General features: G+C 40.5%; 1 protein-coding gene across 2 annotated transcripts in view; it reads left to right on the forward strand.

The window, feature by feature from the left end:
• LOC117669238 (IgGFc-binding protein-like) overlaps nt 1-22963 on the forward strand; it is a 45818-nt gene that overhangs the window by 17361 nt on the left and 5494 nt on the right. Inside the window, exons 11-21 of one of the 2 annotated variants that reach the window (XM_087876410.1) lie at nt 528-727; nt 2000-2138; nt 2709-2908; nt 3795-3933; nt 6151-7359; nt 8412-8614; nt 10529-10667; nt 11928-13139; nt 15132-15733; nt 19138-19699; nt 20984-21579. In XM_087876410.1, coding sequence (XP_087732536.1) covers nt 528-727; nt 2000-2138; nt 2709-2908; nt 3795-3933; nt 6151-7359; nt 8412-8614; nt 10529-10667; nt 11928-13139; nt 15132-15733; nt 19138-19699; nt 20984-21579 — 5201 coding nt within the window. The remainder of the gene's footprint in view (nt 1-527; nt 728-1999; nt 2139-2708; nt 2909-3794; nt 3934-6150; nt 7360-8411; nt 8615-10528; nt 10668-11927; nt 13140-15131; nt 15734-19137; nt 19700-20983; nt 21580-22963) is intronic. The other variant, XM_087876411.1, reaches the window with a different exon arrangement.

Genomic DNA, 22963 nt, shown 5'->3' on the forward strand with positions numbered 1-22963 from the left:
AAAAGCAATTGTAGCTTGAGTACTATAGCCCAAGGAAGACGGGCAGTTAAGAAATATGAAGGATAGGTAGGTAGGTAGGTAGGTAGGTAGGTAGGTGGGTGGGTGGGTGGGTGGGTGGGCGGGCGGGCGGATGGATGGATGGATGGATGGAGAGAGGGATGCCATCTCAGCTCATATGTCCTAAGTTGATTCTATGATAAGACAAAGCTCATGAATGAAGAGACCTTTGGAGACTATCCCATTGAAAGCTCGGTTTAAAAAGATCTCCAAATAAAGATGTAAAATGATGTATAAATCTCAGTTCCTTAAAGGGAATCCTGTGATGCATCAGAGCAGTACAATCATTCTGTTCCCTACTTGCAATTGTCCACCCCACTAGCTTCGTGCGGTGTCTCCATACATATTATCTTCCATCACAGCCACACTACCTTCAATTGGTAGCTACATCCACTTTATTCCATTTTCCTCTGCCTTGAGTAGCACCCAGGAAATTTCAACTAATATACATATGTATATTTTCAATGTAGTTCCAAGCTGCCCAGTCAACAGCCATTACAGGGTGTGTGCCAACCTGTGCCCCACTACTTGTGCCAAGATCAATGACCCTGATCCATGCTCAGAGACCTGTGTGACAGGATGCCAGTGTGATGCCGGCTTCTTCTTTGATGGCCTTTCCTGTGTTTCTGTGGAAAGCTGTGGCTGTTCTCAAGATGGACACAACTACAAGGTTAGCGAATATACAGATAGCCCTCAACTTTAAACCACAATTTCTGTTGCTAAGCAAGGCAGTTGTTAAGTGATTTGTGCCCATTTTGTAACATGTTTGGCCACATTTATTAAGTGAATCACTGCAACTGTTAAGTGAACCATGCCGTCACTAGGAAAACCTGGCTTCCCCCATTGACTTTGCTTGTCAGATGCCAGCTGGGAGTGTTACAAATGGTAATCAAGGGAGAAACGTCTGTCATGCAGTTGCCAAGGACACAAATTTTGATCATGTGACCATAGGGATGCAGCAACCATGAATATGCTACAACAGTCATAAGTGTGAAAGCAGATCAGGAGTCACTTTTTTTTAATGCTGTTGTATCTTTAAATAATCACTAAACAAATGGTTGAAAGTCAAGGAATACAGGCAGGTCACATTATCCAGCACAAGAGATATATGTGCATGTATGAGGAAACCTATGATTTTTCATGATCAATTTTTTAAAATTTTTTTTACTGATGAACTTCTTTTCAGTTTATTCTTTCAGAAAAGGAAATCTTTTTAGTATTATGTTAGGCATAAATGGTTCAGAGTGGCTTAAAACCACAAATGCTTCCGTCAAACACTGAATAAGAATCTAAAGAATTCTTTTCTTGATATACCTACTGGTGATTATTTCCATGGATATTCCTTCTACATTGACAGTATCTAAATGAATTTATTGGGAATTAAGAAAATGAGACACACATTTTGTTCTATTGGGAACTTTTTAAAAAAAATTACCTTTTTAAAAATCTAAGGTCATAAATGAACTCAAAAAAATAATAATAATAAGAGAGGAATATCTGCTGCTAAGGTGCCCAGGATCAAAGTCAGAGCCTCCTGATTGGGAGGCAAGAGCTCCACCTCTTAGGCCACCATGCCACTCATAATAGAATAGAATTCTTTATTGGCCAAGTGTGATTGGACACACAAGGAATTTGTTTTTGGTGCATATGTTCTCAGTGTACATAAGGAGAATAAAATACATTCCTTAAGAATAAAAAGATACAAGACTTAGTGGTAGTCAAGGTTACTAATAAGCTATCAAATCATGCTAGGAAACAAGTAAACACAGTATAATTGAAAGATACAAGCAACATGGTTATACTAATAAGTAACAATTTTAATAAGTAATATAGTAATAATATAATAATACATTCAAATAAATGATATAATTAAATAAAATTTATATCCCAAAGTCAATATATGCATATGTTGTAATTCAGAAAATCTGTTTCTTCCTACCAGCCCCATGAGACAGTTCTGCTGAATACATGCCAGAAAAAGTGTACTTGCGTTCCCAATCAAGGGCTCCTATGTGAGACCTATTCTTGTGCCACTGATGAAACCTGCAGCCTTCAAGAGGGAGTCCAGTCCTGTGTTAAGGGTAAGCATTTATTCCTTTATGTTCACTGGCTATGTATCCTCAGTGAAAAGCAATTGTAGCTTGAGTACTATAGCCCAAGGAAGACGGGCAGTTAAGAAATATGAAGGATAGGTAGGTAGGTAGGTAGGTAGGTGGGTGGGTGGGTGGGTGGGTGGGTGGGTGGATGGATGGATGGATGGATGGATGGATGGATGGAGAGAGGGATGCCAGCTCAGCTCATATGTCCTGAGTTGATTCTATGATAAGACAAAGCTCATGAATGAAGAGTCCTTTGGAGACTCCCATTGAAAGCTCGGTTTAAAATGATCTCCAAATAAAGATGTAAAATGATGTATAAATCTCAGTTTCTTAAAGGGAATCCTGTGATGCATCAGAGCAGTACAATCATTCTGTTCCCTACTTGCAATTGTCCACCCCACTAGCTTCGTGCGGTGTCTCCATACATATTATCTTCCATCACAGCCACACTACCTTCAATTGGTAGCTACATCCACTTTATTCCATTTTCCTCTGCCTTGAGTAGCACCCAGGAAATTTCAACTAATATACATATGTATATTTCCAATGTAGTTCCAAGCTGCCCAGTCAACAGCCATTACAGGGTGTGTGCCAACCTGTGCCCCACTACTTGTGCCAAGATCAATGATCCTGATCCATGCTCAGAGACCTGTGTGACAGGATGCCAGTGTGATGCCGGCTTCTTCTTTGATGGCCTTTCCTGTGTTTCTGTGGAAAGCTGTGGCTGTTCTCAAGATGGACACAACTACAAGGTTAGTGAATATACAGATGATCCTTGATTTATGACCACAGTAAAGCCCAACATTTTTGTTGCTTGACAAGGCAGTTGTTAAACAAATTGTGCACCATTTTATAAGTGAATCATGGCTTCCCACATTGACTTTGCTTATCAGAAGCCAGCTGGGAGTTACAAATGGTAATCACGAGACAGTGCTTCTGTCATAAATACATGCCAGTTGTGAAGCTCATAAATTTTGATGACATGACTATGGGGATGCTGCAAGAGTCATAAGTGTGAAAACAGGTCATAAGTAACTTTTGTCAATGCTATTATAACTTAGAACGGTCACCAGGTGCAGTGTGGTGGTTTAGTGGTGAAGGCCTTCTGCTTGGAAGGTTGAGAATTCAACCCTAGGTAGTGGCAGATATTTCTCTCTTTGGGCGCAAAGAGAAAATATCTGCTGTGAGCTCCACATAGGCATCAAGAAGGGCATACAGCCAGTAAATGCTCAGCTCCAATCAGTCTCCCCAACTCTACCCCAAATCAAGGGATTACAGGGTTGTAAAAAGGGAGGTTTTTAATGTTATGCAGTTGAGATTTTAAATGGTTCAGAGTGGCTTAAAACCACAAATGGTTCCACGAAACAATGAATAAGAATCTGAAGTATACTACAGGTGATTCTTTGCATGGATTGGATAATCCTTCTATATTGACCGTATCTGAATGAATTTATTGGAAAATAGGAAAATGATACACACATTTCCTTGCATTGGGGACTCATGGAATGAAGAACATGATGTGAACCAAGGTTATAATAAATTCAAATAAATAATATGATTAAATAAAATTTACCATCTATCCCAAAATCAATATATGTATATGTAGTAATTCAGAAAATCTCTGTTTCTTCCTACCAGCCCCATGAGATAGTTCTGCTGAACAAATGCCAGAAAAAGTGTACTTGTGTTCCTGGTCAAGGGCTCCTATGTGAGGCCCACTCTTGTGCCGCTGATGAAACCTGCAGCCTTCAAGAGGGAGTCCAGGCTTGTGTGAAGGGTAAGCATTCATTCCTTTATGTTCACTGGCTATGTATCCTCAGTGAAAAGCAATTGTAGCTTGAGGACTATAGCCCAAGACAGTGTGGACTTCAACTCCTAGAACTCCTCAGCCAGCTGTCTTGGAGAATGCATTTTGAAATGGCCAAGGTTGAAAAACACTGGAGCACATGACTGGCAGAGTAAGTCAGTTATGGGAACATTTGAGAAAATGAGGATATATTTTCCAGGTTCTAACAGGCTGCTCTAAAATGACTGCTATGATAGACAACGGATTAAAGATATACATGGGCAAATGGACATGGCAACTCTTTCAACTAATCACTCCCTTAAGCTTCTGACAGCAGTTAAAACAACTTTTACCCTGGAAAAATATTTACATCTAGAAATGCCATCAGTGGAGAGAGAGCTATTTGTCAAGTTTAGATTTGAACTTTTAGATACCAACGTTAAATTCGGCCGTTACCGGAAAATCCCGTATGACGAAAGAACATGTATATGTGGGGTAAACATCGTGGAGGATACGGCACATATAATATTTGAATGTAGGTTGTATGAGGAAGTAAGAAAACAATATCTGTCCCCAATTATAAATAATTTCCCCACTGAAATGTAAGGTATAAATTATCATTTCTATTGAAGGCAGACTCTCCTCCCCTGGTAAGGGCTATCACTCGCTATCTTAAAAGGATGACAGCAATATGAGCCAGTTATATCGAAAAGAATTTCATTGATTGTAAGAAAGATGAGCTGAGTTAGAGAGGAGCTATCTTATTTGGGTTACCTAGTTTTGGAAATTTAGTTATTGAACTTCGATATTGTTAAATTTTAAATGCCATATATCATATATTTTTAGACTGTTATTTCTGTAACTGTTTGTTTTATCTTTTTTTTTTTTTGAAAAGGCCTTCGGGCTATTCAATAAAAGAAATTGACATGATAGGCAAAGCCAGCCAGTATACCAAACACTAATTACCAAGTAGAAAACACTTGAAGTTGCTTCCTGCTGTCTCTTCAAGCTATCTGCCATTTTGTTTTTTAAGACGATCAATTTGGATCCCACCAATTTCATTCCAATTAAAAGTTGGGGCAGGACGTGGGATTTTACTTTGCAATTTTCCAACCCCATATTCATTCATTTTTTTTAAAAAAAAAATCCAAGTATTTATGTGAGTGGGTTAGGAAACAACACTGTGAACATTAAGGAAGATATTCACTAGTACATTGATGTCAATGGCTTACAATATCTAGCCGAGATTATTCTTCTATCAGTGTTTCTCAACTTTGGTAACTTTAAGACATGTGGACTTCAGCTTCCAAACTTCTGGGAGTTGAAGTCTACATGTCTTAAAATTGCCAAGGTTGAGAAACGCTGCTCCAAGTCAAGCATGTTCAATCTTCATCAGATTGAGCCAGGGATGAAATCCAGCAGGTTCTGGCAGGTTCTGGAGAACAGGTAGCGGAAATTTTGAGTAGTTCGAAGAACTGGCAAATACCACCTCTGGCTGGTCCCAGAGTTGGGTGGGAATGGAGATTTTGCAATATCCTTCCCCAAGAGTGTGGAGGGAATGGGGATTTTGCAGTATCCTTCCCCTGCCATGCCCATCAAGCCACACCATCCCCACCAAGCTACACCCACAGAACCGGTAGTAAAAAAATTTGAATTTTATCACTGGATTGAGCCCCTATATTGAATGTTTCATAGTACATTATTGGCCATATTGTATAATGAGCAAAACCAGAACATTTCCCTGCATGGGGGCTCTAAAAGTGAACATGGAAGGAAAGGATATGGCTGAGTTCCCTCAAGGGCTGATAAATGAAACCTGATTGAAGTTCTCAGAGGTTGACACAACATAGACAGAGCTATAACTTTAATGCAACTCTTTCTAATGCAACAGAGTCATTAAGAGAAAGATGTATTCCATAATTTTAAACTCTTCTTGGATCAAATCCTTCACCTTCTTTCCCCATGTTCCTCTGCCTTAGAAATGGGTTGGCAAATTAATATATTCCATGTTGCTTTTCGGAAAATCTCTCCCAACTAATGTATCTTTGCAAAAATGGATTCATTGAAGAAAGAGGATTTCAATGTTTAATTCCAATTTTATAATTTGTCCTTATGGCAATCTATTGACTAACCACCATCACTTCAAATTTTTCATCCTATCTACATGCACAAGCAGATTCCTCTATTAAGAGTCCTTTTCTTTTTCAGATACCTGTAATGTAAGTTCCCGAGGAAAGAAATTCCTTACTGCCTTCATATTCAATTATTTCAATTACCAGAGTAAAAAATTGGAGCTGTATGTCTCTGGATATCATCCTGCAACAAATATTACAGTGTCAACAAACACTGGGATAATACACAGGACCATTAATGAAGGAGAACTCACTTCCATTGAATTGCCACTCTCCTTAGAAATGGAGGGGAGTGACATCTATAATAAGGCAGTGCTGATTGAAGCTGACCAAGATATTTCGGTCTCTTCCTATAGTGATGTATCTGCTTCAATTGGTGGTACACTTATCTATCCCATTGACCAGCTGGGACAGTTATATTATGTGATCACCCCAACAGAAGATTCATCTCTAAATTTAAAAGAGTTTGCTGTTGTAGCTCATGAGGATCCCACATCAGTAACCATCCACCTAAAAGGCACTGTAACTTTCAAAAATGAAGTTTACCATGCTGGGTCCACCTTGGTGACTGACCTCAAGGCATTCGAAGCAATTCAACTTCAAAGCACAGAAGATTTATCAGGCAGCAGAATTGAATCGACCAAACCTGTGGCTGTCTTGAGTGGACATATCTGTGCTGTCAAGTTCACAGCCTGTGATCATGTTGTTGAGCAGCTCCTGCCAGTTCAGAGCTGGGGAACCACCTTCATTGTCCCTCCTATTCCTTTCCAGACACGACATGATATTGCGTATATTGTTTCTGCAGAGAACACTGTACTCAAATATCAATCTAGCTCCAAGCAAGAATCCCGTACTTTGGTGGCTGGAGAAGTGGTTAAACTTGAGGTCCTGACCTCTCAACCACTTTTTATCTCTGCTGATGCTGGAATTCAAGTCCATCTATTTTTTACTGGTTCCAGCAGTAGAGGCTATTCCTATGACTCCTTCCTCATGAATATCCCTGCCATAACGTGCTACTGCAATTCATACCATATTTATGGAAAGAAGGGCTTCATAAATCATGCCATGATTATAGCCAAATCATCGGAAATCAGGGGCATCACAATGGAAGGCAGGATGATTGAGTGGAGACAGATCCTGGGCACCAAATATTCATGGGCTGAAGAAGATGTGGAGATAACAGATCGTGCCCTGTCAGTGGAACACAAGAAGGCTCCATTTGGACTTTTCATCTTTGGAGGTGGTAATTCTGATGGCTATGGTACTGCTGCGCTTTGTTCTTCAGGTAAGTATCTTCATAAACTGATGCCAATATTTAAATAAATATTTTAACTGAGGTATGTTAAAAAAACACACAGGCTGTTCACATTTATCTGCAATCATGTTTAGTCTATAGTCCTATAGTTTCTCTTCTCAGAGATCATTCTCACCCATTCCATACCTTCTCCTCTAGCTATTAAGGGAATACAAGGACAAATGCTTAATGAATGCTCTGGGGACAGTCACCCCAGATCCTGAAGTAAGGAAACCTCTTTAACTTTCAGTCCACAAAGAAGAGCATGAAATGAATCACTAAAGTCTTCCCTTTGTTAATTTATATTGTGAGCATTTCAATATGTGGTTGTTTGGTGAGAAATTTGGAATCACTAACTAGAAGATCTAAAGTTGTATCCCACCATAAACCAAAGGAGCTTTCAAAGGGAAGAGGGAGTACAGGGAAGATGGGCGGCTAAGAAATATGAAGTATAAATAAATATATAAATAAATGCCAGCTCATATTTGGGGACTCACTAGGAGACTATGACATTGAAAGCTCTGCTTCCAGAGGCTTCCAAATAAGAATGTAAAATAGCAATAGCATTTAGACTTATACAGTATAGTGTCACATAATGCTTTATATTACTCTCTGGGAGGTTTACAACATCAGCATATTGCCCCCAACAATCTGGGTTCTCATTTTACTGACCTGGGAAGGATGGAAGGCTGAGTCAACCTTGAGGCGATCAGGATTGAACTACTGGCAGTTGGCAGAGTTAGTCTACAAGACTGCATTCTGCCATCGCGCCACCATGGTTCAATGTAAATCTCAGGGTAAAATGAGACGTTATTCTCAAATCCGTAAAGAGAATCCTGTGAAGCTTCAGAGCAACACAACATTCTGTTCTCTACTTGCAATTGTCCTCCCCACTAGCTTTGTGTGGTGTCTCCGTACATATTATCTTCCATCACAGCCATACTACCTCAACTGGTAGCTACATCCATTTCGTTCCATTTTCCTCTGCCTTGAGTAGCACCCAGGAAATTTCAACTAATATACATATGTATATTTTTCCAAAGTAGTTCCAAGCTGCCCAGTCAACAGCCATTACAGGGTCTGTGCCAATCTGTGCCCCACTACTTGTGCCAAGATCAATGACCCTGATCCATGCTCAGAGACCTGTGTGACAGGATGCCAGTGTGATGCCGGCTTCTTCTTTGATGGCCTTTCCTGTGTTTCTGTGGAAAGCTGTGGCTGTTCCCAAGATGGACACAACTACGAGGTTAGCGAATATACAGATGATCCTTGACTTATGTAAAGCCATAACATTTTTGCAATTGTGTAAAGGCCAACATTTTTGTTGCTAGGCAAGGCAGTTGCTGAATGAATTGTGCACCATTTTGTGACCTTTTGCCGACTTTGTTAAGCAAATCACTGCAATTGTTAAGTGAATAATGTAGTTGTTAAGCGAATCCGGTTTCCCCCCTTGACTGGTTAGAAGTAACAAATGGTAATTGTGGGATAGGGCTTCTGTTGCCAAATGAATAAATTTTGATCATGTGACCCTGGTAGGGTTGCAGCTGTCTAAGAGTGAAAACCAATCATGTCAGGTTTTTTTCCAAATCTGTTGCAACTTTGAACGGTCACTAGACAAACGGTTGTAAGTCAAACACTACTTGTAGTTCACAGTCATCCAGCACAAGGGATGTGTGTGATGTGTTTAGAAACCTATGGTTTTCATGAGCAATTTTTTGATTTTTCTTACTAATGAACTTCCGTCTAGGCTATTCTTTCACAAAAGGAAACAGTTTTAGAATTATGTTATGCAGTTGAGGTTTTAAAATATACAGAGCGGCTTAAACCACAAATGGTTCCCTCAAACACTGAATAAGAATCTGGAATATTCTATGGGTGATTATTTACATGTGGATTCCTTCTACATTGAAAGTATCTAAATCAGTGGTTCTCAACCTTCCTAATGCCGCGACCCTTTAATACAGTTCCTCATGTTGTGGTGACCCCCAACCATAAAATTATTCCTAAAACCATTGAAAATATGTGTTTTCCAATGGTCTTAGGCCAGGGGTCCCCAACCTTTTGGACCTCAGGGACCACCAAGTTCATAATTTTAAATTCTGCGGACCACTAATATGAATCCAGCGCGCCGCTTGCTGAAGCACCTGGACTCCCAGTGACGGGATGGGGTCCTTCAGGCGCTCTCCCTCCTCTCTCTCTCTCTCTCCCCCACTCTTTCTCTCTCATTCACTCTTTCTCTCTCCCTCCCTCCCTCTCTCCCCCTCTCTCTTTCTCTCTCTCCCACTCTTTCTCTCTCGTTCTCTCTTTCTCTCTCCCCCTCTTTCTCTCTCTCTCTCTCTCCCCCACTCTCTCTCATTCTCTCTTTCTCTCCCCCTCCTCCTCTCTCTTTCTCATTCTTTCTCTCTCCCCCACTCTCTCATTCTCTTTCTCTCTCCCCCCTCTTTCTCTCTCTCTCCCCACTCTCTCTCATTCTCTTTCTCTCCCACTTTCTCTCTCCCCCACTCTTTCTCTCTCTCTCCCACTCTTTCTCTCTCATTCTCTCTTTCTGTCTTCCCCCCTCTTTCTCTCTCTCCCACTATTTCTCTTTCATTCTCTCTTTCTCTCCCCCCTCTTTCTCTCTCTCCCCCATCCTTTTGCTCTCTTTCTCTCTTTCTCTCTCCCCCATTCTTTCTCTCTCACTCTCTTTCTCTCCCCCCTCTTTCTCTCTCTCTCCCCCACTCTCTCTCTCATTCTGATTCTCATTCTGATTCTCTCTCTCTCTCTGAATCTCTTTCATTTTGTCTCTCTCTCTCATTCTCTCTCTGATTCTCTCTCTTTCATTCTCTGTCTCTTTCTCTGTCTCTCATACTCTCTCTCACACTCTCTCTCTGATTCTCTCTGTCTTTTTCTCTCTCTCTCATTCTCTCCCTTTCATTCTTTGTCTCTTTCTCTGTCTCATTCTGATTCTCTCTCTTTCTCTCTCTCTCTCTCATTCTCTCTTTCATTCTTTGAGGAGTGCCCTTAATGCCTCTGCTTGCTCAAGGATGTGAGGAACATCTGGTGTGGACCAAGATTATAATGGATTCGAATAAATAATACAATTAAATAAAATTTACTGTATATTCCAAAGTCAATATAGGCATATGTTGTAATTCAGAAAATCTCTGTTTCTTCCCACTAGCCCCATGAGATAGTTCTGCTGAATACATGCCAGAAAAAGTGTACCTGTGTTCCTGGTCAAGGGCTCCTATGTGAGGCCCACTCTTGTGCCGCTGATGAAACCTGCAGGCTTCAAGAGGGAGTCCAGTCCTGTGTGAAGGGTAAGCATTCATTCCTTTATGTTCACTAGCTATGTATCCTCAGTGAAAAGCAATTGTAGCTTCGGGACAATAGCCCAAGAGAGTATTTCTCAATCTATGATATGTGGACTTCAACTCCCAGAATTCTGCAGCTAGCAGTCCTGGGGAATTCTGGGTGTGGAAGTCCACACATCATGAAGTGGTCAAGGTTGAGAAACAGTGGAGCATATGAATGGCAGGCTAAGCCAGTTGTGAGGACATTTGAGAAAATGAGCATATATTATCCAGGTTTTAATTGGCTGCTCTAAAATGACTGCTATGGTAGGCAAAGCCAGCTAATATATCAAACACCAATTACCGAGTAGTAAACATTTAAAGTTGCTTCCTGCTGTCTGCCATTTTTGTTTTTTAAGATGATCAATGTGGATCTCACCAATTTCCTTCCAAGTAAAGTTGAGGCAGGAAGTGGGACTTGACTTTGTAATTTGCCAACCCTATTTTCATTTTAAAAAACAGAGAAACAAAATAGTTATCTGTCTGGGCTAGGAAAAAAAGTGTGAACATTAAGGAAGGTATTCATCGGTAAATTAATGCCAACAGCCTGTACTATCTAGCCAAGATTTTTCTTCAAGTCATTGTTTCTCAACTTTGGTAACTTTAAGACATGTGGACTTCAACTTCCAACTTCTGGGATTTGAAGTCCACATGCCTTGAAGTTGTGAAGTTGAGAAATGATGCTCCAAGTCAAGTATGTGCAGTCTTCATCAGATTGAGCCCCTATACAGTATTGAGTGTTTCATCGTCCATTATAGGCCATATTCCATAATGGCCAAAATCAGAATATTATTTTCCCTTTATGGAGGCTCTAAAAGTGAACATGGAAGGAATGGATATGGTTGCGTTCCCTCCAGGAGAGACAAATGAATCTTGAATGATGTTCTTGGAGGTTCACACAATATTGACAGAGCTATATCTTTCATGAACTTCTACAACTTTCCAATGCAACATTCAGCAATCACAAAACCATTAAGGGCAAGGTGTATTCATAATTTTTAAATCTCCTTGGTTCATATCCTGTACCTTGTTTCCCCATGTTCTTCTGCTGTATGTCTCCCACACTCAGGAATGGAGTGGCAAATTAATATATTCCATGTTGCTTTTCTGGAAATCTCTCCCAACTAATGTATCTGCAAAATTCTTTACATTCATTGATTCACTTTCAATGTGTCTGCATGCACAAGCAGATTTATCCTCTATTAAGAGTTCTTTTCTCTTTTTCAGGAAAGTGTAATATCAGTTCCCGAGGGAAGAAATTTGTTACTGCCTTCATGGAGAATTATTATGCTGGCACATCGGATAAAAAACTTGAGCTATACTTCTCTGGATATCATCTTGCAACAAATATTACAGTGATAACAAACAATGGGAAAATATACAGAACCATTAATGAAGGAGAAATCATTTCCATTGAATTTCCACCATCCTTAGAAATGGGGGGGAGTGACATCTTTGATAAGGTGGTGCTGATTGAAGCTGATCAAGATATTTCTGTCTCCTACTCTAGTTATGCAACTAAGACAAGTGGTGGTACATTTATCTATCCCACTGACCAGCTGGGACAGTTATATTATGTGGTCACCCCAACAGAAGAGTCATCTTATAAATTAAAAGAGTTTGCTGTTGTAGCTCATGAGAATCTCACATCAGTAACCATCCACCTAAAAGGCACCATAACTTTCAAAAATGTAGTTTACCCTGCTGGATCCACCTTGGTGACTGACCTCAAGGCATTCGAAGCAATTCAACTTCAAAGCACAGAAGATTTATCAGGCAGCAGGATTGAATCGACCAAACCTGTGGCTGTCTTGAGTGGACATATCTGTGCTGCAAAATTTGCAGGGTCTGATTATGTTGTGGAGCAGCTCCTGCCAGTTCCATGCTGGGGAAGCACCTTCATTGTTCCTGCTCTTCCTTTCCAGACACAGTATGATATTGCATATATTGTTTCTGCAGAGAACACATTGCTCAAATATCAGTCTAGCTCCAAGGGAGAATCCCATACTCTCGTGGCTGGAGAAGTTCTTAAACTTGAGGTCCTGAGCTCTCAACCACTTTTTATTTCAGCTGATGCTGGAATCCAAGTCCATCTGTTTTTTACTGGTGCTAACAGAGGAGGCTATTACTATGACTCCTTCCTCATGAACGTCCCTGCGATAAGAAACTATTGCAATTCATACCATGTTTATGGACTGAAGGACAACACAAATTATGCCATGCTTATAGCCAAATCATTAGAATCCAGTGGGATCGCAATGGAAGGAAGGTCAATCCAGTGGACACAGATCCCAGGCACCGAATATTCATGGGCTGAAGAAGAAGTGGCGGTAACAGATCATGCCCTGTCAGTGGAACACAAGAACACTCCATTTGGACTTTTCCTCTTTGGAGGTGGTCACTATTATGGCTATGGTATGGCTGCTGTTTGTTCTTCTGGTAAGTATCCTCATAAAATGATGATGGTGGTGGTGGTGGTGATGATGATGATGATGGCGATATCTATCTTTTAAAGCTAGTTGTTATTAGACTATACATTCAAAATGTTTTAAACTTTATTGGATACACAGGCCGTTTATATGTATCTGGGGCCACTTTCAATCCATTATCTCTTCCACCAACTTCTGTTCGGAAATCAAGCCAAGTTGATCTAGACTCTGTTTGCAGCTAACCAGGAGGAGAATGCAAAGATAATAAGCATGGTGACTCCAATCACTATACAGCCTTAAGTATTAACAAATTCCTTAATTTCCACTCTACAGAAAAAAGGAACAAAAGAATTGACTACAGTTACATGCTCTCTTTTTCTTTCTCTTTCTTTCTCTTTCTCTTTCTCTCTCTCCGTCTCCTTATCAGTTCATCTTTGTATTGCCATTTCCTGAGAAAATGTAAAGACAGATGCATGACAGATTAGAAGATGTAAAGTTGTATCCCTCCTTTAAATATAATATGCAGTGCATATTTTGAAAATAGCAGGTCAGCATCCTTTCATGTCCTGGAGAGGGTAACCTTGGCTAAGGGAGCCAGCGGAGATTTCTTCTGAGTAGAAGCACTGAGATGTAGTGAAGTCACTGAAGCTCAGAGGGGAGTGATATAAATCCGAGATCCAGAATGGAAGATGATACAGCAGGAAAAATAAAGCAATCGAGATCCTTGTAAAGCAGCAGAGCCCAAAACCAAACGGCATCAACATTGCTGCAGTTGTAGAAAGACGGTCATCACATGTAGGGTTTTTGCTTACAAATTCATTCCCTCTGGGCAAGATTACTTCAGCCTGTATGGCATGGATCCTCTTCCCAGGATTAAATCTCATGGAATGTACATGGGAGTAAATTTTGGCTTGTTAGGACTGCAGAATTTGTTTAATTCTGTTTGTTAATCTTGTTTATTTTTCACTGAAAAATAAACTGACAATAAATCAAATGTTTATAAGGAAGATTAAGCATTAAATCGATGTGCATTTCTCTTGCATTTGGATATTTATTTATTTGGGCTTAAATGTTGCTCTAATCATGTCTGACACTGAGTCACTTCCAAAGCAGCAATCAAATAAAAAATTAAATCCAACTGAATCTAACTCTAGAAACAAATGTTGTAAGCCAAAATCCAAATGATTCATGGTTTCATTATTTCCCTACCAACCCGCCCAACTTTAACCCATCCAAACTTTAGGAATAGAAAAAAAGAAAAGAAAAACAAAATAAAAGAATAGATAGGTTTGGTTTTTTTCCTTCCATGGTTCCCTGTACTCTGAAAATAATGTATTGTTAACTAGCAAATTAGAGATAGGGGATGAAATGGAAAGTATTATCTTTTTCTCCTCTTGCTAAATGGGTAAGACAATGTTTCTTAACCTTGGCACTTTGAAGATGTGTGGACTTCAACTCCCAGCATGGCTGGCTGGGGAATTCTGGCAGCTGAAGTCCACACATCTTCAAATTGCCAAGGTTGAGAAATACTAGGGTAAAAAGTGTTTTCCTTCCTTCTTCCTCCCCCCTCCTTCCTATATTAATTTTCCACTGCTTATTCAGCCATCTTATCCAACCAACCAATTTTATTAAAAGGGGTTGGCTCTTGTGCCTCTTTGCATTTGATGAAGGGTGCCGCAGCTCACAAAAGCTTCTGCTTTTGAATACAATGTGTTCCTTCTGGTATTTTTCCTGTCATAAACTAACACAACTCTCCTCCTACAATGCAGATTGGGTGAGTTTCCTTCGTAAAGATGCTTTCCTCTCTTCTCGAAGCTTTAAAAGGACTTCCTGTTGCATTATCTTTCAAAATCTCACAAGGAAAGCCTGCTGCTCCTTTGATTATCCAGAACCGATGTGAATCTTTTTGTTGTTTTTCATTAGATACATAGGGTGTTTTCTCAGTAATGAAGTGCATGTCAATAGTCACTAACCTTGTTTTAATCATGGTTTTGTTAAATAGTCCCAATATCCTGCCCTGAGAACAGCCACTATGAAGCCTGTGGAAATGCCTGCCCAGCCACCTGCTCTGACCGTTCTGCTCCCAGCACCTGCAGGAACACCTGTGCACAAATCTGCCAGTGTGACGAAGGCTTTGTCCGCAGTGGTGAGAAGTGTGTTCCGGTGGACACCTGCAATTGCGTTTACCAAGGCGTGACCTATAAGGCAGGGGAAGAGTTCTGGGGAGATAAAGTCTGCCAGAGTTATTGCAAATGTGATGCTAAATTAGGCAAGGCTGTATGCCAAACATCTTCTTGCAAGGGCAAGACAAAATGCAGCGTGGTCAATGGTGTCCGGGGATGCCATGCTGTCAGTTACAGGACCTGCATAGGAACCGGAGACCCTCACTATACAACCTTTGATGGGAAGAAATACGATTTCATGGGAACCTGCGTTTACCAAATGGCCGGGCTCTGCTCCAAGGATCCTTCCCTTACACCATTTTTGGTCACCGTGGAGAATAACCACCGAGGCAACAAGGCAGTGTCCTACACCAAAGTGGTGACCCTGGAGATCTACAACTTTACCATCAGTTTGAGCCAGGAGTTTCCCCAAAAGATCCAGGTATATAAACTAATCCATGGCTTATTAATCTAAGGGTTGTTGGAATGGCTTATTAATAATAAAAATAAAAGTCATTGCAAGCTTCATATTCTCAGGCATAAGAGCTTCATAGGTGTTAATTCTCAGTGTTTCTTAGTTCTTGTTAGTCTATGGAGGTCTAGCTATGATTTCTCCAAACCAGGATGGGATGATAGTTGCAGATTTTACAGTATACATTTAAGGGTTCAGGTATATGGGACTTGCAGAGGCCAGAATATTATCATCCCTAAGTTAATGCCACCAGTGTAAATGTTGAAATATTTATATTTATATTTATTTATTTGTCAAACATGTACAAGATAGCAGGTATAGGTATAAACATAAACCTAAACAAAGGAAGTAAGTACAGATAAATGGGGACAGCAGGACAGGGACGGTAGGTAACCTGGTGCGCTTATGCACGCCCCCTTTATGGACCTCTTAGGAATGGGGTGAGGTCCATGGTAGACAGTTTGAGGTTGATGCTGTGAGGATTTGAGGCTATAACAACGGAGTTGGGTACAGCATTCCAGGCGTTGACCATTCTGTTTCTGCAATTAAGTTTGGAGCGGTTTACCTTGAGTTTGTATCAATTGTTTGCCCATGTATTATTGTGGTTGAAGCTGAAGAAGCCGTTGACAGGTAAGACATTGTAGCAGATAATTTTGTGTACTATACTTAGATCAGACCACAGGTGGCGCAGTTCCAGATTGTCCAAGCCCAGAATTTCAAGTCTGGTGGCATAAGGGATTCTGTTGTGAGTAGAGGAGTGGAGTACTCTTCTCGTGAAATACCTCTGGACCCGCTCAATCATTTTAATGTCTGATATACAGTGTGGATTCCAGGCAGGTGAGCTGTATTCAAGAAATGGTCTGGCAAAGGTTTTGTATGCCCTAGTTAGCAATACAATGTTGCCAGAGAAGAAGCTTCACAAGATTAGGTTAACAATTCTTAATGCCTTTTTGGCAATGCTGTTACAGTGAGCTCTGGGGCTTAAATTGTTTGAGATGAGTACTCCTAGGTCCCTGACAAAGTGAAGGTTGTCTACAAGATCGTTTCTGCCCAAGTTGTATTTGGTGTTCTGATTTTTTTTTGCCAATGTGCAGGACAGAGCATATATTAGTTGAGATTTGGAGTTGCCAAATGTGCAACCATTCTGACACATAGTCAGTGTTGTTTTGTAAGACAGCAGCATTGTCAATTTTACATCATCAGTGAAGGGGACACAGTTGCTTTTAATATGATCACATAGGCCATTGATGTAAAGCAGAAAGAGTGTGGGTCCTAAAACACTGCCTTGGGGGACACTGTTAACACTGCTGTTGCCAGATTTGATTGGGCCCTCCCTATTTTGACTATTTGTAGGAATGTGGCTATCCACTTGTGCAGGGATCCAGAGATCCCATAATTTCAACAGTACTTTGTCATGCACTACTGAGTTAAAGGCTTTACAGAAGTCTTTATAAATTGCATCTATTGCTTTATCTTGGTCAAGATATATGGTCCAAATGTTTCTACAGTGTAGAAGTTGCAGATTATAAGACAATTTTTTTCTAAAACCAAACTGCTTGTTAGATAGTAGGTTGTTTGTCTCTAAGTGGAGGGTGATGGATTGGTTTATAATTGATTCCATAACTTTACAGGTGATGCAACACAGTTTGATTGGTCTGTAATTATCTACTAGACTAGGGTCTCCTTTTTTAAAGATAGGTATGACTGTGGTTAATGACCATAGGTCAGGCAAGGAGCTGGTTCTGAAGGATACCTCATAGATTGTGCATAGAGGTTCAGCTATGGCAGTGGCAAGCTTTTTTAGGAAGTAGGCACATAATCCATCAGGGCCAATAGATAGAGATGGCTTTAGGTTACATAGTGCCGTTTCAATGTTATCTACTGTAAAATCAATATGTACTAAATTGTTACAATTTGTTATGGTACGACTAGGAAATGGGGGGTAGCAACCATTGCTGTCAACAAAAACTGAACTGAAGAACGTATTGAAGAGGTTCATGTGCTAGCAGTCTTCCCCGTTAGGCCCTTTTAGGGGTCAGATAGTTCTAGAGTCTTTTAAGTTTGGCATTGATGAAATTATAGAAGGCTTTGGAGGAGTTTGAGTTTAGCAGTTCTTCCTCCTATTTGCAATGCTGATTGGTAGTAAAATAATTTTCTGCATGGTAGAATCCCAAGAGATCATCCAGGTTTTCAAGACTTATTAGCCTCATGCAAGACTTTTCATGAGAAAAGCAAAACTGCATATGCTTTTGTTGTGTCTTGGGATCGGCTTGGCTGTGTTCCGGGTTGCAACGGCCCCAGCCGGTGGTTCTTCGATTCTACCAATAGGTGGCTGGGGCTTAGGACCAAGGGCTGGCCGGGGTTTTAGGTCCAATCAGCTTTGCTGGTCAATTACTCCACCCAGTGGCCAGCCTGTAGCAGCAGCCTTAACAATATATATTCTTGGTCTGTTCCTGGTTAATCAAGCTTGTTCTAGTCCCTTCTTACTTGCTTTTAACATGGAATAAAGAGAGTTGAAGTCACTTGGAGTTGCCTGGCTCATTGGAACCCACTACATTTCAGCTTTCATGGAACTCCCCCAAGAACTCAGTCTAAACAGACTGCTGGCTTCTGATTTAGGGAGGTGACACCCAGCATATTTTCCTTGCTGCAGCTCTTCCAGTCAGAGACCTACTGAAGATATTAGTTAGGAAGTATATTAGCAATGTATTTCATAATTAATACTACTAGTGTCAAGCCTTTTACAGTAGCTCATAATCAAGAAATCAAGATTCAAAACTTGAAAATAGGCAGGTATATTGGGAATAAAAGATGGAATGGGGTTAGGATACAGAATCCCGAACACTAGGCAGGTACACAGTACTTTGAGTCTTATTTCTTAGTGAAGACATTAAAGGCAAGACCTCCCTATTGTTTTTGATCCAGTTCCCAACAGAATATTGGTTTCAGGGAAAGGAAGGAAGTCACTTATTTGATATCATAAAATATCTGTTTATGTTCTGCAGTATCTTAGAAACGTCTACAGAATGTTTGTTCTTAAGCTCAGAGAATTTTATGATAACAAGTGAGGACATTATTTCAGTTATCAATAAGCTAGTGTTTTAATTGTTTTTTGTAATATTTATAACTTATTTTATTTGTTATACTGTTTCATCTTCTAGTGCCAAATTTAAATTACATCTGCAATTTCCTATTTGGGTTTTTTTGGTTATATATAAATTTATTGTTATTATATAATGACAGATTTCTTACTTTGCTTATTTATCAAACAGCCCATGGAGATGATTGGTCTGAAAGATAACAAGAACAAATCTACTCCTAAGATTGAAAGAATTGTTAATGCCTTGACTAATTTTTTCTGTATCTTAATTCAGGTCAATGGCATCTTTGTGGAACTACCCTTTTCCTATGAAAACAAACTGAGCATCTACCAGAGTGGAGTTCACGGCTTCATCAAGACAGACTTTGATCTGAGTGTCAGCTTTGACTGGTACAGCTATGCCAGGGTCATTGTTCCGGACACTTATGCCAATGCACTCTGTGGCCTCTGTGGTAATGCCAATGAAGATCAAAATGATGACTTTCTCATGAAAAATGGAACACAAGCAGAGGATGAAATTCAATTTGCAAACAGCTGGAAGGTGAAAGATATTCCCGACTGTTCTTCTGGGTGCACCCAAAATTGCCCAGTGTGCAATGATGCTGATAAACGAACCTACCAAGGTCCATCCTACTGTGGGATTATTAGAGAAAGTGGGCCTTTCAGGCAATGCCATGATGCCATTGATCCTCAATCTTATTTTGATGATTGTGTCTATGATACCTGCGTATACCAAGGTCACCATGATGCCCTTTGTAGTGCCATCAGCTCCTATGTGACAGCATGTCAAGCTCAAGGCATCCAAGTTGAGGAGTGGAGATCACCCTCCTTCTGCAGTAAGTCTTCTCTCCTGCATTCAACGTTTACTTGGCATAAGAGATGAAAGAGAGCCTAAATCTAGTAACAGAAATGGGAGAGTCATTTGAAGAAGCGCCCCATTTATATCACAGTAGCCTTCCTCAACTTGGTGCCCCCCAGATATGTTGAAGCCCAACACATCTGAAATGGTGGCAGGTTCAGCAAGGCAATGTTCCAAGATCTGGGGATCCAGGATCTGTGATAATCTGAAATCTCCACACTGCACTGGAAAAAGGAAAGAGGCCCAACATTAAAATATTAAAAAATATTAAACCAATCTTTCCCACAAATTAATTAAGCACCAGAGTGGTTGTGAATGAACAATGCAACCTGTATGCAACTTTACAGAACAGAAAACATTTATATTTATCAGAGTTTAAACCCAGTATTAATACCCCCACCCCATTTTTTATGTATTTACTGTATTAATAATTCTGTAATATATCTTGAACTCTGACCCGTTGTTCATGGATATATTGCTTCAATTCAATGCCTCGAGGATTTTTTTGAGATGGATGCAACTATAGTTATGGTTGTAATAAATATTGATTTCCTATAGCATATTAATGGGACATAGGTGGAACAAATTTAGTTTAGATTCAACCCATTATACAGAAGCATTAAATGGTTAGCATCAGAACCAATGTATTAACATAAAACTCCTTGTCTTGTTCAATGAAAGTTTCACCTTCCCTTTGGCTCTACACTTTTGACGAATTCATTCCGAGGAATACATTTGTTTTAATATTCATACTCCTCTCCATAGGTACTTCTTTTGGTTTACTTTTCCTAGTGTGTACATTTTCTGAATGCAATATTTCATAGGAAGAGCAGGCCAGAGTTCCTCAGTGTTGTAAAAGCTGGAATTTCAAGCCACCATTACCAATGGATATGTAGTTTGTATGTACATTTGAGAATGCAAGGATGAAGAATAACAGAATAACAATGTTGGAAGGGACCTTGGATGTCTTCTAGTCCATCCCTTTGCATAAACAGGACATCCTATAACATTCTAGACAAGTGACTGTTCAGTTTCTTCTTTAGAGCCTCCAGTGATGAAGCACCCACAACTTGTGAAGGCAAGCTGTTCTACTGGTTAATTGTCCTCACTGTTAGGAAATTTCTTCCTTAGTTCTAGGTTGCATCTCTCCTTGATTAGTTTCCATCCATTGTTTCTTGCCTTCTGGTGCTTTGGAAAACAGTTAACCCCCTCTTCTTTTTGATACTTTGACAAGGAACATTCTCTCTATTCTGTTTTTCAGGTATTTCTTGCCCATCTAATACCCACTATGAGCTGTGTGGCAGTGTTTGTCCAGCCACATGCAAGAGCCTCATCTCACCGCAGAAGTGTGATGTTCCATGCCTGGAAGGATGTTTTTGTGACTCTGGATCTATCCGCAGTGGGGATCAGTGTGTTCCAAAAGCCAAATGTGGCTGTTTTGATCAAGGCCGATACTACAAGCTGGGAGAAGAGTTTTATCCCACCACTTCCTGCCAGAAAAAGTGCATCTGCATGGCTAACGCAACTATAGAGTGTCAAAAGTTCTCTTGTGGAGCTCATGAGGAATGCAAGATTGTAAAGGGCGTTCAAGGCTGCCACCCCTTAGGTTATGGAAAGGCCATTGCACTGGGTGACTCTCATTTCATTTCCTTTGATGGAAGGCATTTTGAACTCTACGGCTCCTGTACTTACACCTTAGCTCAAGTCTGCCAGCACAACCCTCAGCTCCAGAACTTCACTGTGTGGATAGAGAATGAGAAGCTTGGTGATGGTCCTTTAGAACTAATCTGGAATGTGAAGGTCTTCATTCATGGTTACACAGTCACCCTTCAGTGGGGAGAAAAGTGGCAGGCAATGGTAGGTGAACCACACATTAGACAACTGCATGCCTTACAAAATGCAGTCGTGAAACTACAGCCACAACTACCTGATCCCATCTTAGAATCATTGGATTGTAGAGCTGAAAGGATTGCAAGCATGATCTAGTCCAGGGATGTCAAACTCCATTTCATTGAGGGCTGCATCTGGTTGTGTTTGACCTCGGGGGAAGGCAGGGGGACATGGTCAGCATGATGTCACTTGTGTTGGGGGGCACCTATGGTGGCCGAGCGTTCTGCCAGCGAAAAGAGGTTCCCGAGCTCTGTTTTCAGCAATCCTCTGCCAGTGAAAATGGAGTTTGGGAGGGCTGCACGCGGCCATCGTGAACTCTATTTTTGCTGGCAAAGGCACCGCAGGCCGGTCTTTCGCTATTTCTAGGGTGGCCCCGCAGTCAGATTTAACCACCCCACAGGCTGGCTCCAGCTCCCGGACCTTGAGTTTGGCACCCTTGATCTAATCTAACTCTTTTTTTAAAATGAAGTTTTTATTTTTATTTTTCGTAAACACATCTACATGTACAGTCATTTCCATCATTTTTCATTCATCTTTTCTTTTAACTTTCATTTTTCATTTTTACTTTTTTGGGGCTGCTCTTTTACCCTTTACCTTTACTCCAACCTTTCTTCTTCTCCTCCCCTTCTCCTCCTTCCTGTTTCTCCTCCTACTTTCTTCGTTCTTCCTCTCCTTCTCTTTCCTACTTCCCCTTCTCTTCCCCCACTCCTCTCTTCTTCCCCCGTTCTAACCTTCTCCTCTACTCCTCTTTCCGCTCCCTCTTCTTCCTCTCCTTTTCCCTTTCTTCTTTCTCCTCTTTTCTCCTCTCCTCTCTTTTCCCTTCCCCCCTCTCTCTACTCCTTCCGCTCTCTCCTGTTGTTTCCCTTTTCAGTTCAATCTAAAGTGGTATTCGAGCAGCCCCAATTTCCTAATTATCTTTATTCTCATTTCAATTTCTTATTCAATTATTATTTATTTTTATTTCATCATTTGCATACATTTTTATAATATCTCATTTTTTCCCTTTTACCTCCCCTCCCCTTTCTCCTTTTACTTGATCTAATCTAACTCTATGCATTCTGCAAAAGAGCCAATCAAATCATCTTTAAGGTGTGGCTGTCCAATCTCTTCCTAAAAGCCACTAGTAATGGAGAACCCAGAATCTCTGTAGGTGGACAGTTGTAAAGAGCTTATCGCTAGTTAAGTTTATTTTATGGGTTTTTGTTATCATATTTGGGGAAAAGGCTTTGAATCCTAGGGCCAGCAAACTGTTTGGAGAATAAGGGCTCCACTCCTCCCTGCACATTTTATTTGGGCTTTGTATAACTGCAGAGAACATGGAAATATTGCAGAGATAGCTCCCAAATGAGTG

Source organism: Pantherophis guttatus, chromosome 10 (assembly GCF_059756535.1).
Source record: "Pantherophis guttatus breed Tessera chromosome 10, ASM5975653v1, whole genome shotgun sequence".
Taxonomy (NCBI): domain Eukaryota; kingdom Metazoa; phylum Chordata; class Lepidosauria; order Squamata; family Colubridae; genus Pantherophis; species Pantherophis guttatus.